The 18,817-nt window shown below is 43.1% G+C and overlaps 1 protein-coding gene across 2 annotated transcripts in view; it reads left to right on the forward strand.

Moving 5' to 3' along the window:
* Window positions 1-1,675: 1,675 nt before the first annotated feature.
* Window positions 1,676-18,817, forward strand: part of LOC137656669 (sister chromatid cohesion protein DCC1) — a 118,229-nt gene continuing 101,087 nt past the window's right edge. For both annotated transcript variants that reach the window (XM_068390846.1, XM_068390845.1), the window contains exon 1: window positions 1,676-1,827. In XM_068390846.1, coding sequence (XP_068246947.1) covers window positions 1,811-1,827 — 17 coding nt within the window. In that variant the 5' untranslated portion in view covers window positions 1,676-1,810. The remainder of the gene's footprint in view (window positions 1,828-18,817) is intronic.

Below are 18,817 nucleotides of genomic sequence, written 5' to 3' on the forward strand. Positions count from 1 at the left end.
ATATATATATATATATATATATATATATATATATATATATATATATATATATATATATATATATATATATATATATATATATATATATATATATATATATCTATATATATACATGAATCAACACAAGAGACAGATGGAAAAAATCCCTAACAATATCAAGGAAAATTATCATAATAGATAAAATATCCAATAAAGAAACGATTGGAAATAAGTGTAAAATCGAAGAGAGATGAAACAGAATCAGTAGAACCATCCAAACAAATAAACAAACTAAAAGCCCAAGACTTTCGTAAACACAATCAGACCAAAATTGAGGAAACACTAAAGAAAGGAAGAAGCATGGCAAACAATTCTAAAACAAGGCATATTTTGACAGCTTTAGGCAAGCAAAAACTAGGAACAAAATATCCAAGGTTACATGACAGCAACTGAAATCCGAGGATTTCCTTGAGCAAAACCAAATCATATACAGAAAAATACTCAACTTAGGCGCCAACAGATGTTTGTTTTAAAGGATAAGAATGGAAATATTATCAACAAAAGAGATGAAGTGGTAAAAATTGCAGATGATTTCTATCCAATGTTATACAATAGTGATGTAAGAAATAATTTTTCCAATAGAAATAATGAATCACCTTTGCCGATACCAAAAGTATCAGTAGAAGAAGTAAAGAAAGCATTAAAAAACACAAAAAGGGACAAAACATCAGGAGAAGACCTAACATTTGATTCAATAATAGATGGAGTAGCAAACTTGACGAACATTAAAAAAAAAAAGTCTGTAAGAACGCTCTATACCTACGGCTTGAAAAGAACTTGATTGTTATTTAGATTAAAAAAAAGAGACAGACCTGAAAGGTAAGTTACCGCACAATAAGTTTACTCTCAGTAATGTATAGAATATTTAAAAATATCCTATTTGTAAATCGTCAGCGTAGGACAAACCACTATATATAACATTTATAGATTGTGAGAAATCTTTCGATTCAGTCAAAACTTCAGCAGTAATGAAGGCCCTTTAAAAACAAGGAATAGATTAATCATTTAGTAGAACACATGAAGATATTTATACGGGAAGTACAACCATCCTAAAACTGCATAAAAAATAGTAAGGAAATTCCAATGGAGAAAGTTTGAAATCTTATAGATATCCCTTTCTCCCTATGTTGTTCCAAACCTTCCATTCAATTGTTCTACTGCTCTTCCAATAGAAATACCTACTTTCCTCCTAGAATATATTTCCTCTTCTCTGTAGGCTACTGTTCCTCTGCTTACTTCCCAGTCCTTAAATGTCTTTGAATTTCTTAACTGACTTTTGCACATATCTGTCCCACCACCACTTTTCTCCTTTTGACATATATTCGCTGGGTCTTTTCACTAACTTGTCTGTTTCCCCTAAACATATTTCTTTCATACTCGCCCAGATATTTACTACTCTGTTACCCTGTCCAATCTCAAAGTTCAACCTTTCCAGTCGTCTCTCTCACAATTTTCTTGAATTATTAGGTATACTGGCAGATAAATGTTCACCGAAATTAATTAGAATAATATCAAGACTCTCTCATCAATAAAAAGTTGAATATTTTTTTATTTTCAAAAGAAGTTATATATTTCTTTGACATAAGGGGTAACCTTCAGGTTCAAGGTAATATGTGGAGCTATTACAAATCCCAAGGTTCTTATTACTACTACTATGTTTAAGTCACGACTCGCGCCATTTCCGGAAAAATTCTATTTCGACAAAAGGAAATTTGTGTGGTTTTGAGACTTTGTTTTTGCGAAAAGACGTTATATTGAGGCGAAAGTGAAAATGAGCTGCATTGACAGGTATGTTATTGAAGCCGTCTGCTATTGCAATAGAGTATACAAAGGAATATAACTTAATTTGTACTTTATACATTACCCTAAAGTCTCTTTTTGATTAGGTCATACTGCCCCGGGCCTTTAATGTAGCATAATTTTATTATGCTAAGGAAAGAATATGTTCACAAGGAGCTAAGTTGGTTCAATTTTAGAATGGTGTAATAGTAGTTAGGACATTAGGGATGTATGTATGGTAGCGGCCACCTGTATGTATTATTGTCTAATTTAGAATACGGCAGTGTAAGGCCCCCCCCCCCTTTAGGTAAGTAGGTAAGGATATGGCTTGTAGGTTAGATTAGGGGGGAAAGTTTTGGGTAAGTTGGTGTCCATTTTTAATGAAGGCGTGAGGAACTGGCCGCTGATATTCAAAGGCTCCGTACATTAAAACTTGCAGAATTGAAGAGATCTTTACAAATACATTATTGTGAGTACTCTATACTACTGGCAGAAACCTCTATTAACTAAGTTACCTATCATTTCATGATAATTATCACAGCAGTATTAAATGAAAATAGGTAATTCTATACAATGGCTCTGCCTGTAAGTTATCAAATTTAGGTACTTTCAGTTAAAAGAGAGAAGTCCAAGGTTTTGTTTGATATATAAATCTAAGCGGCGCTAGGTCTAGAAGTTGTTTAAAAATCAAAACTAAATTTGACCCACCTGAAAAAGACCAAGTCCCTCGACTTCATAACTATCAAAATTTTCTTCAGACCGAGCTCTCGTTTGTTCGTTTGTACGTTAAAAACATAAATTGGCATTATTACATCATCGACTGTATTCTACGTGGCAAGACATCACCCAAACGTCACAGTTTTAGTCTATTTACAAATTTGTTCAAAATGAATTAAGAATTGAGTCGGAAAGGTGCAGCTCACCTCTACCCTTCAACCTAAGTAAGTACCTAAAGGTTTTTAGGTAGTCTTATATTTATTATGGCTGTGTAAGGGGGTACCCCCCCCCCCGCTTTGTAAAGATATGGCTACTAGGTTAGGTTAGGTTAGGTAGTTTGTTTAGGATCGTTGGTGGCCTTGTTTATTGCTAATTCTACATGTGCCATTATTCGTATGTTAAAACGGATTCTTTAATTCATTCCCCACCCAAAAACCCTGGTTTCCCACTGGGGCCCCCCAAGATTGGAAAGGTTAACAAATAGGGTAAAAATACTGTTCCTCCCCCCCAAAAAAATGGTCAGCTTTAGATAAAGCACTAAGTAATTCATCAGAAAATAAAAAGTATCAAAATTATGTGACAGAGCTATTGTATAGAATTACCTACAAATGTACAGGACGCGTCCCAACCAACTACAAACTTAGAGAGGTAAGAATGTATATGGATGGTACAGCATTAATAGTATAAACGAAAGCTTTATAACCTGAGACGACACAGGCTCTATCTATCGGGAAATCTGGAAACTAAGCAGGAGTTACCCGTGACTGATGTGCCGACCGGGCAGAACCTAGAAGATATTCCCGTGGTAAAGGTAAATCATAATATTATGTAAAATGATAAAATGTCCTCATATTATGGTATATCAGACCAAAATAAAGAACATTTACCATATAGAGAAAAAAATTAGCAAGTAATAAGAAAGATATCGTCTGTCTCAACAAACTACATTCACCCCCTATGTTATTTATTTTTGATATTGGAATAGGCCTATAGGATATACAGTAATCATAGCTCTTATTTTATTATTTGTGTCAATAATAAAAGGTTATTGTAGAAACGTGTGTTTGATATATTTAATCTGATCATTGGAATGGAAGCAAAGTACATGTTCGAACAGATCATGGAGTGCGAAGTTACAAGTCACCCCTTTATAAGTTTGTGTAATTGATGATTAACAGCAAAATACTAGCCCACGTGTTTAATGCGCATAGCGAAACATAGAAGCAGTGAGATAATATTTAATTGCGAGCAAGCGAGCATACGGCAGAGTAAAAACTAATAAATCATTAGCTTGGGTAAGCAAGGATGCATTTGCAATACGATGAATACTGCTATGAACAACGCCATAGATAATGGTTTGGAAAATCATGTTTCCAAAGCGCCGAAAGTCCTTGCAAGCAAAAGCTACAATGTTCTATTACTGTTACCCGACTTTGATTACAATAAATATTTTTTTTTTTATTACAATGACTGTTTTTTTCTGCCGATGACTGAAGGAAACAAAGTTTTTAAAAGTTCGCACAAATAGCATAATTATACAATTGCGCTACAATTTAATGGGCTTCGAATATAACTGATGACGGTACCTAGCACAAAGTCATAGCTTTTCAGTTATGATAGTCGACCCACCATAACTCAAGAACTATGGAATCATTATCGTTATCAAAAACGTTAAAATTATCACCAAATACATTAAAAACCAGTCTTATTTTCTACAAACTGTTTATTGCACCATAATTTTACAGCACATCAAGGTATGATAAATTACAACCTGGCATCCAAGGTTAGGTTAAGTGAGTGAAAGGGCTATTTAGATAGAACCATTTAGATTAAATTGAAAATTGTGTAGTGTATTCATTGACCAGACCAGTTTCATATCCAATGCTGTATTCATAGAATTAATCTTTTTTAAATATTTAACTTAGCCGGTGAATATATAATAGCTGCAACTCTGTTGCTCGACAGACACATACATAAAAAACTTGCGAGCGATCGCTATGCAGGTTGCGGGTGTGCCCACCAGCGCCAACTGTCGGCCAGATACCACTCTCGGATGTAAACAAAACCTTCAATTTCTTCTCTGTCGACGTGTCGACAAGACGTACTTTTACTCGCTGTAGAACCTGGAGTTTTTCCCATCATATTTGGTGAAGTACTTTAATTTGGTTTGAGCTTTCGCAGTACAGGTGTTTTTCTTCAAATAAATCCTTGAACTCTTTTTTTGAATCGGATTAATTGTTGATGACTTAGATCGTTTTTTGGAATTTTCCCTTGACTAATTCAAAATGGCTGACCCTTCTCAAGTTCCCAAGTTTCGAAAGTGTAATGCTAGGGACTGTAATAGGCGTCTTCCAAAGGCTTCTCTCGACCCTCACACTGTTTGTTCCAATTGTTGGGGTAAAACCTGTCAATTGGGAGATCGGTGTGAGGAATGCGTGGGCCTTTCGGAATTCGATTGGATCGAATTTGATAAATATACACGCAGACTAGAGAGAGATAGGGTAAGGAGAAGTTCTTCTAGGTCTGTAGATTTTTTCTCTCCACATGCCCCTGAACCTAATCCTTCCCCTGTAGTGGTTGTTCCTAACCCCCCTCCTAGCACTCAGGAACCGTCTATGCAAGACATGATGCGTGCTATTCATGCCTTGGGGGAGAGAGTTGAGGCTTTAGCAAGTGACCGGAATCAACTCATGGCGGACGTGAAGGAACTCAAGTGCCAAAGTGCCACGGCGGAAAGTGTCAAAGTGCCTAGTGTTACGCAAAGTGTTGTGAACAGTGTTGCGACCGAGGGTTCGTCTGTTCGTGCCTGTCGTCCACCTAGTCTGGGACCTCTTGCAAGCTCCCAAGCCCAGGGGAGAAGCAATGTCGTACGACTTATGGGTTCGAGAGGCCTTGATCAGCGAACAGACGTTCCCTCTTTGGTATCAGGCGTATCTCGTCAAGATCGCCCCTACCATAAGACGAGAGAGCCCATTTTTACCTCGTCGTCCGAAGGTGTTTCACGTAAGAAACCTTGGACCAAGGTCTCTAGACCTTTAAAACGTAAGTCGGTCCCTTCAGGACAAGTCCAACGTCCCGGATGTAGCCACTGGGACAGTTCGGACCCGTTGCCGTCATCTGATGACTGCTCGCCGCCTAAGAGAGGCAAAGTTGTGCCGTCTCATTCGCTAACCCCGTCTGTTACCGCACCTGCTTCCGTAGACCCTAAATGGGTGTTACTGCAATACATGCAGTCTAAGCTTGCGTCCTTGATGGAGGACTACAACGCTGAGAAGGTTTCCGTTGAACCTACTGGCCATCAGCCATCCAAGCGTTCTGTTGTGCGTCCTGTTGACGTGGATGTAGCTTTCTCGCGTCAACCAGTTGGGGTGGTTCCTCCACCGATGCGACCCAGTGTGGATTTCCAGCCGCACGTTGACGTTAGGCAACGCACTGATGCGATTGGTGACGTTCAGGACGTTCACCAACCATCAGAGTTGACTTGTTTTGACGCGGTGCGTCAACCTCCGCAACCCGGTATGGTGTTGACTGCCCAACCCAGTCGGTCTAAACAGTCTCGGGTGGACGCTGTGCGTCCTCGCGCACCTGTTGTTGTTGACAGTTCCCAGACTGTTCAGCAGTTCCAGGACGCTGCGTCCGGCTCCGTCACGTATGCACCAGTGCGACCGGACTCTGCGAGTCAAACGTTGCCTACACCTTTGCCGTTTTCTCATCAGTTATCGGATGAGGAACTGTCAGATGAGGACGTTGTTGAACCACAGCCTGAGGATCAGCCTTCAGAATTAGATGAGCCTAAAGCAGTTCAACCATCCTTGGACTTTAGAAAAGTCATGGTTGTTTTTAAAGAGTTGTTCCCTGATCACTTTATTTCTGTGGCTCCTCGTTCGCCGCCGTCCGAGTTTGTCTTAGGCGTTCCTGCTACCATGCCTGCCTTTACGAAACTCGTTCTCTCTCGCTCATCCAAGAGAGCTTTACGGCTGTTAGGCGATTGGTTAGAGACCAAGAGGAGTTTAGGGAAGACGGCATTTGCCTTCCCCCCATCTAAACTCTCGTCTAGATCGAGCGTCTGGTATGCCACGGGAGAAGTTCTCGGCTTGGGAGTTCCTGCCTCTGCCCAGGGCGACTTCTCAAGTCTTGTAGACTCTCCCCGCCGCCTTGCCATGAGACGCTCGAAGATTAGTTGGTCACCCTCGGACCTGGACCACCTTCTTAAAGGCATATTTAGGGCGTTTGAAGTCTTTAACTTCCTGGACTGGTGCTTGGGAGCCCTGAGTAGGAAAATCTCATCTGCCGATAGGGATGTTTCCTTACTCATTATGTCCTGCATGGACAAGGCCGTCCGCGATGGGTCCAACGAGCTTGCCGCTTCATTCACGTCCGGAGTCCTTAAGAAACGAGAGTCTCTGTGCTCTTTTCTGTCAGCAGGAGTGACGCCATGCCAAAGATCTGAGCTACTCTTTGCGCCCTTGTCTAAGTGCTTGTTTCCTGAAGTCTTGGTTAAGGAAATTGCCTTGTCTTTAGTGCAGAAGGACACCCACGATTTAGTTGCGTCCTCGGCTCGCAAAGCTCCCCCTTTGCCTGCCTTGTCTGCTAGACCTAGGATAGACACTCCAGCGTCCAGGTTTATCCCGCCCTTTCGTGGCAGAGCCTCCAGCAGGGGAGGTGCTCGTGCCGAAGGGAAGAGAGGAAAGAGGAAAGGATCCAAGTCCTCTAAGGGCAGAGTCTGACTGCCCGCAACTTCAGACAGCAGTAGGTGCCAGACTCAAGAACTTCTGGCAAGCCTGGGAGAAGAGAGGCGCAGATCAACAATCTGTGAGGTTGCTCAGAGAGGGGTACAAAATCCCTTTTGTACGCAGACCTCCTCTAGCGACGTCCCCCATCGATCTCTCTCCCAGGTACCGAGAGGAAGAAAAGAGACAAGCCCTGAAACTGGAAGTGTCTCTTTTGCTAGAGAAGGGAGCGGTGGTCAAAGTCTCGGACCTTCAATCACCGGGGTTTTACAACCGTCTCTTCCTAGTATCAAAGAAGACAGGAGGGTGGAGACCGGTGCTAGACGTCAGTGCTCTGAATGTCTTTGTCACAAAGACGAAGTTTACCATGGAGACCACAAAGTCAGTCCTAGCAGCGGTCAGAAAGGGAGACTGGATGGTCTCTCTAGACCTAAGGGACGCTTACTTCCACATCCCCATTCACTCAGACTCCCAACCTTTTCTGAGATTCGTCTTCAACGATGTGGTGTACCAGTTTCGGGCCCTGTGCTTTGGCCTAAGCACAGCTCCTCTCGTGTTTACGAGGCTTATGAGGAATGTGGCAAAATTCCTCCATTTATCGGACATCCGAGCCTCCCTTTATTTGGACGACTGGCTTCTCAGAGCCTCTTCCAGTCATCGCTGTCTGAAGGATCTCAATTGGACTCTAGATCTGACCAAGGAATTGGGACTCCTAGTCAACTTGGAAAAGTCACAGCTGGTCCCATCCCAAACTATTCTGTATTTAGGGATGGAGATTCACAGTCAAGTTTTTCGGGCTTTTCCGTCGGCCCCCAGAATAGATCAAGCCCTGCTCGTCATCCAGAAGATGTTGAAGAAAGAACGCTGCTCAGTCAGGCTTTGGATGAGTCTGGTAGGAACGCTGTCATCCCTGGAGCAATTTGTCTCGCTAGGAAGGCTACACCTCCGACCTCTACAATTCCATCTGGCTTTTCACTGGAAAAAGGACAAGACGCTAGAGGCGGTCTCGATCCCGATTTCCGAAAAGATAAAGACTTGTCTGACTTGGTGGAAGGACAATATCAGCCTACGAGAGGGTCTTCCCCTGGCAGTTCAGAAACCCAACCACGTTCTCTTCTCGGACGCATCGGACTTGGGCTGGGGCGCGACGCTGGACGGTCGGGAATGCTCAGGTCTGTGGAACTCGAGTCAGAGGAGCATGCATATCAACAGCAAGGAGCTTTTGGCGGTTCATCTGGCCTTGATAAGCTTCGAGAATCTCCTTCGAGGCAAGGTGGTGGAGGTCAACTCGGACAACACCACGGCCTTGGCGTACATTTCCAAACAGGGAGGTACCCACTCATTGACTCTGTACGAGATCGCAAGGGACCTGCTCATCTGGTCAAAAGATCGAGGCATCTCCCTAGTAACGAGGTTCATCCAGGGCGACTTGAACGTCCTAGCGGATTGTCTCAGTCGGAAAGGTCAAGTAATTCCAACCGAATGGACCCTCCACAAGGATGTGTGCAAGAGACTTTGGGCGGCTTGGGGTCAACTCACCATAGATCTCTTTGCGACCTCACTGACCAAGAGGCTTCCAATCTATTGCTCTCCAGTCCCAGACCCAGCAGCAATACATATAGATGCCTTCCTCCTAGATTGGTCACACCTAGATCTTTACGCATTCCCACCAGTCAAGATTGTCAACAAGGTACTGCAGAAATTCGCCTCTCACGAAGGGACAAGGTTGACGTTAGTTGCTCCCCTCTGGCCCGCGAGAGAATGGTTCACCGAGGTACTTCGATGGCTGGTAGACGTTCCCAGAAGTCTTCCTCTAAGAGTAGACCTTCTACGTCAGCCACACGTAAAGAAGGTACACCAAAGCCTCCACGCTCTTCGTCTGACTGCCTTCAGACTATCGAAAGACTCTCGAGAGCTAGAGGCTTTTCGAAGGAGGCAGCCAGTGCAATTGCTAGAGTGAGGAGAGCGTCTACCATTAGAGTTTACCAATCGAAGTGGGAAGTCTTCCGAGACTGGTGCAAGTCAGTTTCCGTATCCTCGTCCAGTACCTCTGTAGCCCAAATAGCTGATTTTCTCTTATACCTGAGAAAAGTTCGCTCCCTTTCAGTTCCTACGATCAAGGGCTACAGAAGCATGTTGGCCTCGGTCTTCCGGCATAGAGGCTTAGATCTTTCCAACAATAAAGATCTGCAAGACCTCCTTAAGTCTTTTGAGACCTCTAAGGAACGTCGTTTGGCTACACCTGGGTGGAATTTAGACGTGGTCCTAAGATTCCTCATGTCAGACAGGTTTGAGCCTTTACATTCAGCCTCCCTGAAAGATCTCACTCTTAAGACTCTTTTCCTGGTATGCTTGGCCTCGGCTAAAAGAGTCAGTGAGCTTCATGCCTTCAGCAAGAACATCGGGTTTTCGTCAGAAAAAGCTACTTGTTCTCTGCAGCTTGGTTTCCTAGCCAAGAATGAGCTATCTTCTCGTCCTTGGCCTAAATCTTTCGATATTCCTAGCTTATCGGAGATCGTAGGCAATGAACTAGAAAGAGTATTATGCCCTGTTAGAGCTCTTAAGTTCTACTTAACTCGTACTAAACCTTTACGAGGCCAATCTGAAGCGTTATGGTGTTCGGTTAAGAAACCATCCTTGCCTATGTCAAAGAATGCTTTGTCATATTTTATCAGATTGTTAATACGAGAAGCTCATTCACACTTGAGTGAGGAAGACCGATCTTTGCTTAAGGTTAAGATGCACGAGGTTAGAGCTGTAGCAACTTCCGTGGCCTTTAAGCAAAATAGATCTCTGCAAAGTATCATGGACGCAACCTATTGGAGAAGCAAGTCAGTGTTCGCGTCATTTTACTTGAAAGATGTCCAGACTCTTTACGAGAACTGCTACACACTGGGACCATTCGTAGCAGCGAGTGCAGTAGTGGGTGAGGGCTCAACCACTACAATTCCCTAATTCCATATCCTTTTAATCTGTCTCTTGAAATGTTTTTTAATGTTGTTTTTTATGGGTTGTCCGGAAGGCTAAGAAGCCTTTCGCATCCTGGTTGATTTGGCGGGTGGTCAAAGTCATTTCTTGAGAGCGCCCAGATTAGGGGTTTGATGAGGTCCTGTTGTATGGGTTGCAGCCCTTGATACTTCAGCTCCTGGGAGTCTGTCAGCATCCTAAGAGGATCGCTGGGCTCCGTAAGGAAGACGCACTTACAAGGCAGAGCAATCGTCTAAGTCGACTTCCTTACCAGGTACCTATTTATTTTGGTTTTGTTATATTGATAACTGTCAAAATGAAAAAACTCTTAGCTTATACGATGTAAACATATTTAACTCTGGTCTCTACCCACCTCCTTGGGTGTGAATCAGCTATTATATATTCACCGGCTAAGTTAAATATTTAAAAATGATATTTTAATTATAAAATAAATTTTTGAATATACTTACCCGGTGAATATATAAATTAAACGACCCTCCCTTCCTCCCCAATAGAGACGCAGTGGGATGAGAAGAAATTGAAGGTTTTGTTTACATCCGAGAGTGGTATCTGGCCGACAGTTGGCGCTGGTGGGCACACCCGCAACCTGCATAGCGATCGCTCGCGAGTTTTTTATGTATGTGTCTGTCGAGCAACAGAGTTGCAGCTATTATATATTCACCGGGTAAGTATATTCAAAAATTTATTTTATAATTAAAATATCATTTCATGTATCTAATGGGTGTTTGTTTTTCCATTTGCTTGTGGTTTCTTGTTTATCATAATATTTACAATGTAGCATACAGGAGGCTACAGTGGGAAACTAGCCAAGGGGCTAGATTATTATTGTTATTATTACATGCTAGGCTATAACCCTAGTTTGAACGTCAAGATGCTAGAAGCCCAAGGGCTCCAACAGGGAAAAATAGCCCAGTGAGGAAAGGAAACTAGGAAATTAATAAACTGCCAGAGAAGAATAAGCAATCTAAAGAAAATATTCTAAGAACAGTAACAACATTAAATTAGATCCTTCACATATAAATTATTAAAACTTAAAAAATCAAGTTGAAGATAAATAAGATAGAACAGCATGCCCAAGTGTACCCCCAAGCAAGATACTAGAATACATATGATTAGTGATGTGATGGTCTAATATGCTCAAAACAAGAAAATCTCATGGAAAAGTAAAAAGAAAAGAAGCAAAAAAAGTGATGCCTTAAATTGATAACTTACATCTTGATGGAAACTTACCTGATGTCAGTGGCCTACTGTATTCCCTCCTTGCTAACCCAACCTACTTTAACCTCCTTGAACCTCACCTAGTGTGCTACATGTCAAATTATCTGAACCTTGAGAAAATGTCAGTCATTGTTCTGTCATCCGGGGAAGACACTGTTGCCAATTTTTTTGTATGGATAACGATCAAGAGTGTAGATGACTGCATAGACGAGGAAACAAGGGGCAAACCATCAAAGCACCCGTGCCCATTGTTGAGCCACTGGATGGGCACCTGACTATTGTCTGACTCAACTGTGACTGCACTCTGCCCGCTGCCTGGTGTTTGGCCCAAGTCATACGTTCGCCTGCCTGTGCCTACTGTCTGCCTTGGACTGTATAATCTGGTAATACTGTTTCAAAGTGAAATAATTATGCGCAAATCAAAGTGCCCGCCCTGCATTTGCTCCTCGCTGTGGAAAGGGTTTTAGTCTTGAATGCGGTACTTCTTGTACAGCCAAGCTTGGTATCCTTCCACATGGTTTTCTGAAGGGGGATTTCTCATGCATCTGAAATTCTAAATTATGAGGTTAGTTAGACCGACACTTTAGGTACAACTTGTTTTTTTCAATATCAAACTTACCCGATGATCATATAGCTGCATCCCTGCTGCCCGACAGAAAAAATCTACGGGAGGAATACGCCAGCGATCGCTATACAGGTGGGGGTGTATATCAACAGCGCCATCTGTCAAGTAGGTACTCAAGTACTCGATGTCAACAACGAACCAATTTTCCCTCTGTCGTGCCACAGGCAAGACCTACTGAATACGCCGTCCCTAACTGGATTTGTTTTCACAACGATTTGGTGAAGTACACTATTCCAGTTTTGAGCTTTCGCTATGCAGGGGTTTTATCTTCATTTCAAAACTTGAACTCGTTTTGGATAGATTTAATTATGGTGACGAAGAGAGTATGGACTCTCCTTCACTTTTAAATGGCCGACCCTTCCCTTAGACGGAAGTGTTGGTGACGAAGAGAGTAAGGACTCTCTTTCACTTTTAAATGGCCGACCCTTCCCTTAGACGGAAGTGTTGGTGACGAAGAGAGTATGGACTCTCTTTCACTTTTATATGGCCGACCCTTCCCTTAGACGGAAGTGTGTTTAGGTTTTTTGGTAATTTTGCTTAACGAGTTATAGATCTATTTATTTTATATCTCTCCGCCTTTATAGGCCTCTTCGATTAACCATTTATTATAAACTTATAAAAATTAATTTTTATGTTTGTTTATATGCGACCTTTCCTAATAGTAGGCGGTCCTTACTTGGAACCGAAGTTAATTAACATTGAGCCCGTCATATCGTATTTTCCTTTTAAGAATTTATACTTTTTTAATTTTAATGTTTTTGAAAGAATTTCTTTGATAGTCTCGTACTGTTTTCAAAGATGAACTAACGTTTAGTTTAGTCTCCGCAGTTGTTGACGTTCAGAACGTTCAACATGCGCTCTATCGTTACGATAGAGAGAGAGTATTTCACGTTGCAGTAAGAGTAAACCGATTCTAGCGTTTCGTTCATTCTTTCTTAGCTTAAATGGTTTTAATTCTAATAAAGGAACTTTTTGGGAAACCTTTCAGTTTTTTCCTTTAGCAAATAATATGTTTTAACGATATATAATTGGGCTCTTCTCTCAGGTTCTAAGTCAAGAGAGAAGAGAGAGAGAGATAGAGACGGAGGGAGAGAGAGGAGAATAAACGTTTCGTTCAAGCGGGTAACGTTGTTCTCGTTTTTCACTCTTCTCCCTAGTCGCTGTAGGGGAAGAAGGTAAAACGTTTCTAGAGTTTTATTCTTGTTCCCAGGCTTTATGCGGTGAGAGATTTTAAACGTAGTTTATTTGATCTAGTGTTTAGTCTCTTTTCCAGCCACTGAATTCTTTATCTTTCATTATGTTTTTCTGTTGCATTGTAAAACTGTTTTCGCAATTACTACCTTTTTTCAATATTAAACTTACCCGATAATCATGTAGCTGTCAACTCCGTTGCCCGACAGAATTCTACGGGAGGGATACGCCAGCTATCACTATACTAGAAGGGGGTGTACTCACAAGCGCCACCTGTGGCCAGGTACTACAGTACTTGTTGTTGACGCCACCTCACTTTTTCCTCTGTCGTGCTTCCGGCAAGACGTTCTTGGATACGCTTATGATTTTGGAGTATTGTTCACGGTTTGGTGAAGTATTTCTCTAAAATTTGCAGCTATTCGCTATACTAGAAACTTCTATATTAGCTTAGTTAGCTTTTGGAATTAATTTAATTATGGTGACGAAGAGAGTATGAACTCTCTTTCACCTTTAAATGGCCGACCCTTCCCTTAGACGGAAGTGTTGGTGTCTAAGAGAGTATAGACTCTCTTTCTTAATTTTGCTTTACAAAAGTTATAGATTTATTTTATATCTCTCCGCCTTTTATAGGCCTAATCGATTAACTTCCTTTTATTATAAAATTATTAAAATTAATTTTTATATATTCGACCTTTCCTAATGGTAGGCGGTCTTTTCTTGTACCGAAGTTAATTAACATTGAGCCCGTCATTTCGGTTTTACCTGTTAACATATTATGCTATTTTAATGTTTTTGAAAGAATTTCTTTGATAGTCTCGTACTGTTTTCAAAGTTGAACTAACGTTTTGTTTTGTCTCTGCAGTTGTTGACGTTTCAGAACGTTCAACTTGCGCTCTATCGTTACGATAGAGAGAATTTTCACGGTGTCACGTTGCAGTAAGAGTAACCGTGTCTAGCGTTTTGTTCATTCTTTCTTAACTTAATGGTTTTAATTCTACAAAGGAACTTTTCATTTTGGGAAATATTTTCCTTTAACAATAATATGTTTTAACGATATATATGATTGGGCTCTTCTCTCAGGTTCTAAGTCAAGAGAGAGAGAGAGAGAGAGAGAGATAGAGACGGAGGGAGAAAGAGGAGGATAAACGTTTCGTTCAAGCGAGTAACGTTGTTATCGTTTTTGCTCTTCTCCCTAGTCTCTTTAGGGGAAGAAGGTAAACGTTTCTAGAGTTTTTCTTGTTCTCAAGCTTTATGCGGTGAGAGATTTTAAACGTAGTTTATTTGATCTAGTGTTTAGTCTCTTTCCAGCCACTGAATTATTTATCTTTCATTAGATTTTTCTGTTACATTGTAATTCTGTTTTTGCAATTACTAACTTTTGAGAAAGGATAGAATTGCGTGTTTCAGGTACAAACCACTTAAAGTTTCGAGTTCAGTGAAATAAGTGCAAACAGAAAATCAAAGTGATAAGTGATTAGCGCAAAGTGTGTCAGTGTTGTGCGTGAGGGTACTTCTGTGCGTGCCAGTCGTCCTCCCAGTCCGGGACCTCTTGCAAGCTCCCAAGCCCAGGGGAGAAGCAATGTCGAAGGGCAAAAGGGTTCGGCAGGCCTTGATCGGCGCACAGAAGTATCCTCGGTGGTTGCGGGCGTGTCTTAAGAGACCGTCACTCCCACCCGCAGACGATTGAGCCCTTATTTTGCTCGTCTGCAGAAGAAATTTCGGGGAGAAAACGCTGGTCTCAGGTCTCAAGACCTCTTAAACGTAAAGTCCAGACCTATGCCAGACGTACGAAGTTAGAGTTCAACAACCCGGATGCAGTCATTGGGTTAGCTCTGACTCTCCTCAGTCTCAGGTGACTGCACACCTCCTAAGAGAGGTAAGGCGATGCCACAACAGACCTTATCGTCTGTTGATCCCAAGACGACTTTGCTGCAGTCCATGCAGTCGCAGCTTGGGGTCTTAATGCGTGAGTTTCAGGCTGAGAAGGTTACATCTCCTCCTGAGAACGCTCCGCCTCTCCGCAGTCCAGTCTGCCAGGCGTACGAAGTTGAGGTTCCTCAGGCTACCTTACCGCGTTCTGAGTTGCCAGTTACCAGCGGTGTGCAGCAACCTCCGCCTCCTCCTGCGAGAGCTCCGCCTCACCGCAGTCCAGTCTGCCAGGCGTACGAAGTTGAGGTTCCTCAGGCTACCTTACCGCGTTCTGAGTTGCCAGTTACCAGCGTTGTGCAGCAACCTTAACCTTCCTTAAGGCAACCTCAGCAATGGGAGCAGGAGTCTTATGCCTTACTTCCTCCGCTTCCGCTTGCGGTTCCACCAGCGAGGCAACAATCTCTTGAGGTACGACAACCTCTTCCATCAATGAGGCAGCCACCTCAGCACTCGCTGCAGCTTAGGCTAGCTCCTCAGGAACCTCAACTCGCGAGACAAGAACTGCGTTCTGCGCAGCCGCTATCTCAACTCTCGCAGCTCACACCTCAGGAACCTGCTACTGCGCATCCGCAACCCTTACAGCAAGCGCAACTCTTGAGGCAGCAACCTCATGCTATGAGTCAGCCACCTCAACGCATGCATTTGCCACTTTCTCCTCAACTTGAGAAATAACAAATGACAATAATAACACCTCATTACTTTCATAACTTGCATTTGTAATCATATACATGTATGCCTACACAAACATTATGATAATGGAGGTTATTTGTCTTACTTATATAAAAATATATATGTATTCCTTGCAATATATTTTTAACAATATCGCAATATATGGCAAAAATATCTTCAAAACAAAAATGAATCATGAGTTATGAATGTAAGGTAAATATTATGTTGATATTAAAACCCCATGCAAGCATGCATGAAGCACTCTAGCACTGGTCATGGAATTTCTGAGAAATGTTAAACGCCATGCAACACGCTCTGCTTACCTTACAGCATGCTCTACATACAGCATGCTCTGCATACAGCATGCTCTGCATACAGCATGCTCTGCATACAACATGCTCTGCATACAGCATGCTCTGCATTCAGCATGCTCTGCATACAACATGCTCTACATACAGCATGCTCTGCATACAACATGCTCTGCATACAGCATGCTCTGCATTCAGCATGCTCTGCATACAACATGCTCTGCATACAGCATGCTCTGCATACAACATGCTCTACATACAGCATGCTCTGCATACAGCATGCTCTGCATACAACATGCTCTGCATACCTTACCGCATGCTTCTCAGTCATACATCTTTGGTTGTTGCCAACTCACTAGACTGTCAAGCAGTTTCATAATGTTGCCTTCTAGTCTGCTGCTTTTGCACCATTGAAACCCTCACTGAGAGAACTTAACTTTTCTCGGATATGGTCCCTGTAGATGAGAAAGTGCTTTTCTCCCTCCTTCTGATATTCCCTTGAGGACTCTGTCATTTGGAGAGGAGCCTTTAGCTGCGTAGCCTCCTATGGACTTTTATTTAAGCATAACATGCTTCCAGGGAAGGTAATGGTTCCACTTCAGTCACTAACCCCGTCTGTTACCACACCTGCTCCCATAGACCTTGAGCTGTGTTGCAAGACATACAGTCCAAGCTTAGTCCTTGTTAAAGGATTTTTTGGTTACGGAGTCAGTGTGTCACTGGGAAGACGTTCAACAACCAGCAGAAGTGACTTGTTGTGACGCAGTGCGGCAACCTCAGCAACCCGATAAGGAGTTGTCTGTACGACCCAGACAGTCTAGACAGCTTCGGGTTGTCACTGTACTTCCTCGCTTCCCCATGGTTGACAGTTCACAGACTGTGCAGCAGTACCATGATCTTGTGTCCGGCTCCGTCAGACGACTGGCTTTTAAGAGCTCCCACAAGTCGTCGCTGTCTGGAGATTCTCAGATGGACTATGGATCTGACCAAGGAACTGGGCCTCCTGGTCAATTTTGAGGAGTCTCAGCTCATCCCATCCCAGACCATTGTCTCCCTGGGTATGGATCTTCAGAGTCGAGCTTTTCGGGCTTTTCCGTCGGCCCCAAGGATCTTCCAAGCCCTAGAATGCATCCAGAGCATGCTGAGAAGGAACCGATGCTCAGTCAGGTAGTGGATGAGTCTAACAGGGACACTTTCATCGCTGGCCCTGTTCATCGTGTTAGGGAGAATCCACCTCCCCCCCTTCAGTATCATCTAGCTGCTCACTGGATAAAGGACATGACGCTAGAGACGGTCTCAGTTCCTGTTTCCGAAGAGAGGAGGTCTTCTCTCGCGTGGTGTAAGAACAGCTTTCTTCTCAATTAAGTCTACCTTTGGCTGTTCATAAACCCGACCGCCGTCTCCTCTCGGACACATCAGACACGGGCTGGGGTGCGACTTTGGACGGACAGGAATGATCGAGAACATGGAATCAGGAGCAAAGGACACTTCACATCAATTGCAGGAGTTGTTGGCGGTTCTTCTGGCCTTGATAAACTTCAAGTCCCTCCAGCTTAACAAAGTGGTGGAGGTGGACTCTGACAACACCACAGCCCTGGCTTACACCTTCAAGCAGGGAGGGACTCTTTCGTGAAGTTGTTCTAGATCGCAAGGGACCTCCTCATCTGGTCTAAAGATCGAAAGCTCACGCTGGTAACGAGGTTCATTCAGGGCGGTATGAATGTCATGGCAGATCACCTCAGCCGGAAGGGTCAGGTCATCCCCACAGAGTGGACCCTTCACAAGAATGTTTGCAGCAGACTTTGGGCCCTGTGGGGTCAGCCAACCATAGATCTGTTCGCTACCTCGATAACCTAGAGACTCCTATTGTATTGTTCTCCGATTCCAGACCCAGCAGCAGTTCACGTGGATGCTTTTCTGCTGGATTGGTTCCATCTCGACCTGTATGCATTCCCGCCGTTCAAGATTGTCAACAGGGTACTTCAGAAGTTCTCCTCTCGCAAAGGGACACGGCTGACGTTGGTTGGCTCCGCTCTGGCCCGCGAGAGAATGGTTCTTAGAGGTACTGCAATGGCTGGTCGACATTCCCAGGACTCTTCCTCTAGGAGTGAACCTTCTACGTCTACCTCACGTAAAGAAGGTACACCCGAACCTCCACGCTCTTCGTCTGACTGCCTTCAGACTTTCGAAAGACTCTCAAGAGCTAGGGGCTTTTCGAAGGAGGCAGCCAGAGCGATTGCCAAAGCAAGGAGAACATCCACTCTCAGAATCTATCAGTCTCAAGGGGAAGTCTTCCGTAGCTGGTACAAGACCAATGCAGTTTCCTCAACCAGTACCACTGTAACCCAGATTGCTGACTTCCTGTTATATCTAAGGAAAGTAAGATCCCTTTCAGCTCCTACGATCAAGGGTTACAGAAGTATGTTGGCAGCGGTTTTCCGCCACAGAGGCTTGGATCTTTCCACCAACAAAGATCTACAGGACCTCCCTAGGTCTTTTGAGACCTCAAAGGAACGTCGGTTGTCCACTCCAGGCTGGAATCTAGACGTGGTCCTAAGGTTCCTTATGTCATCAAGATTTGAACCTCTCCAATCAGCCTCTTTTTAGGACCTCACATTAAAAAC

Source organism: Palaemon carinicauda, chromosome 17, assembly GCF_036898095.1.
Source record: "Palaemon carinicauda isolate YSFRI2023 chromosome 17, ASM3689809v2, whole genome shotgun sequence".
Classification (NCBI taxonomy): Eukaryota; Metazoa; Arthropoda; class Malacostraca; order Decapoda; family Palaemonidae; genus Palaemon; species Palaemon carinicauda.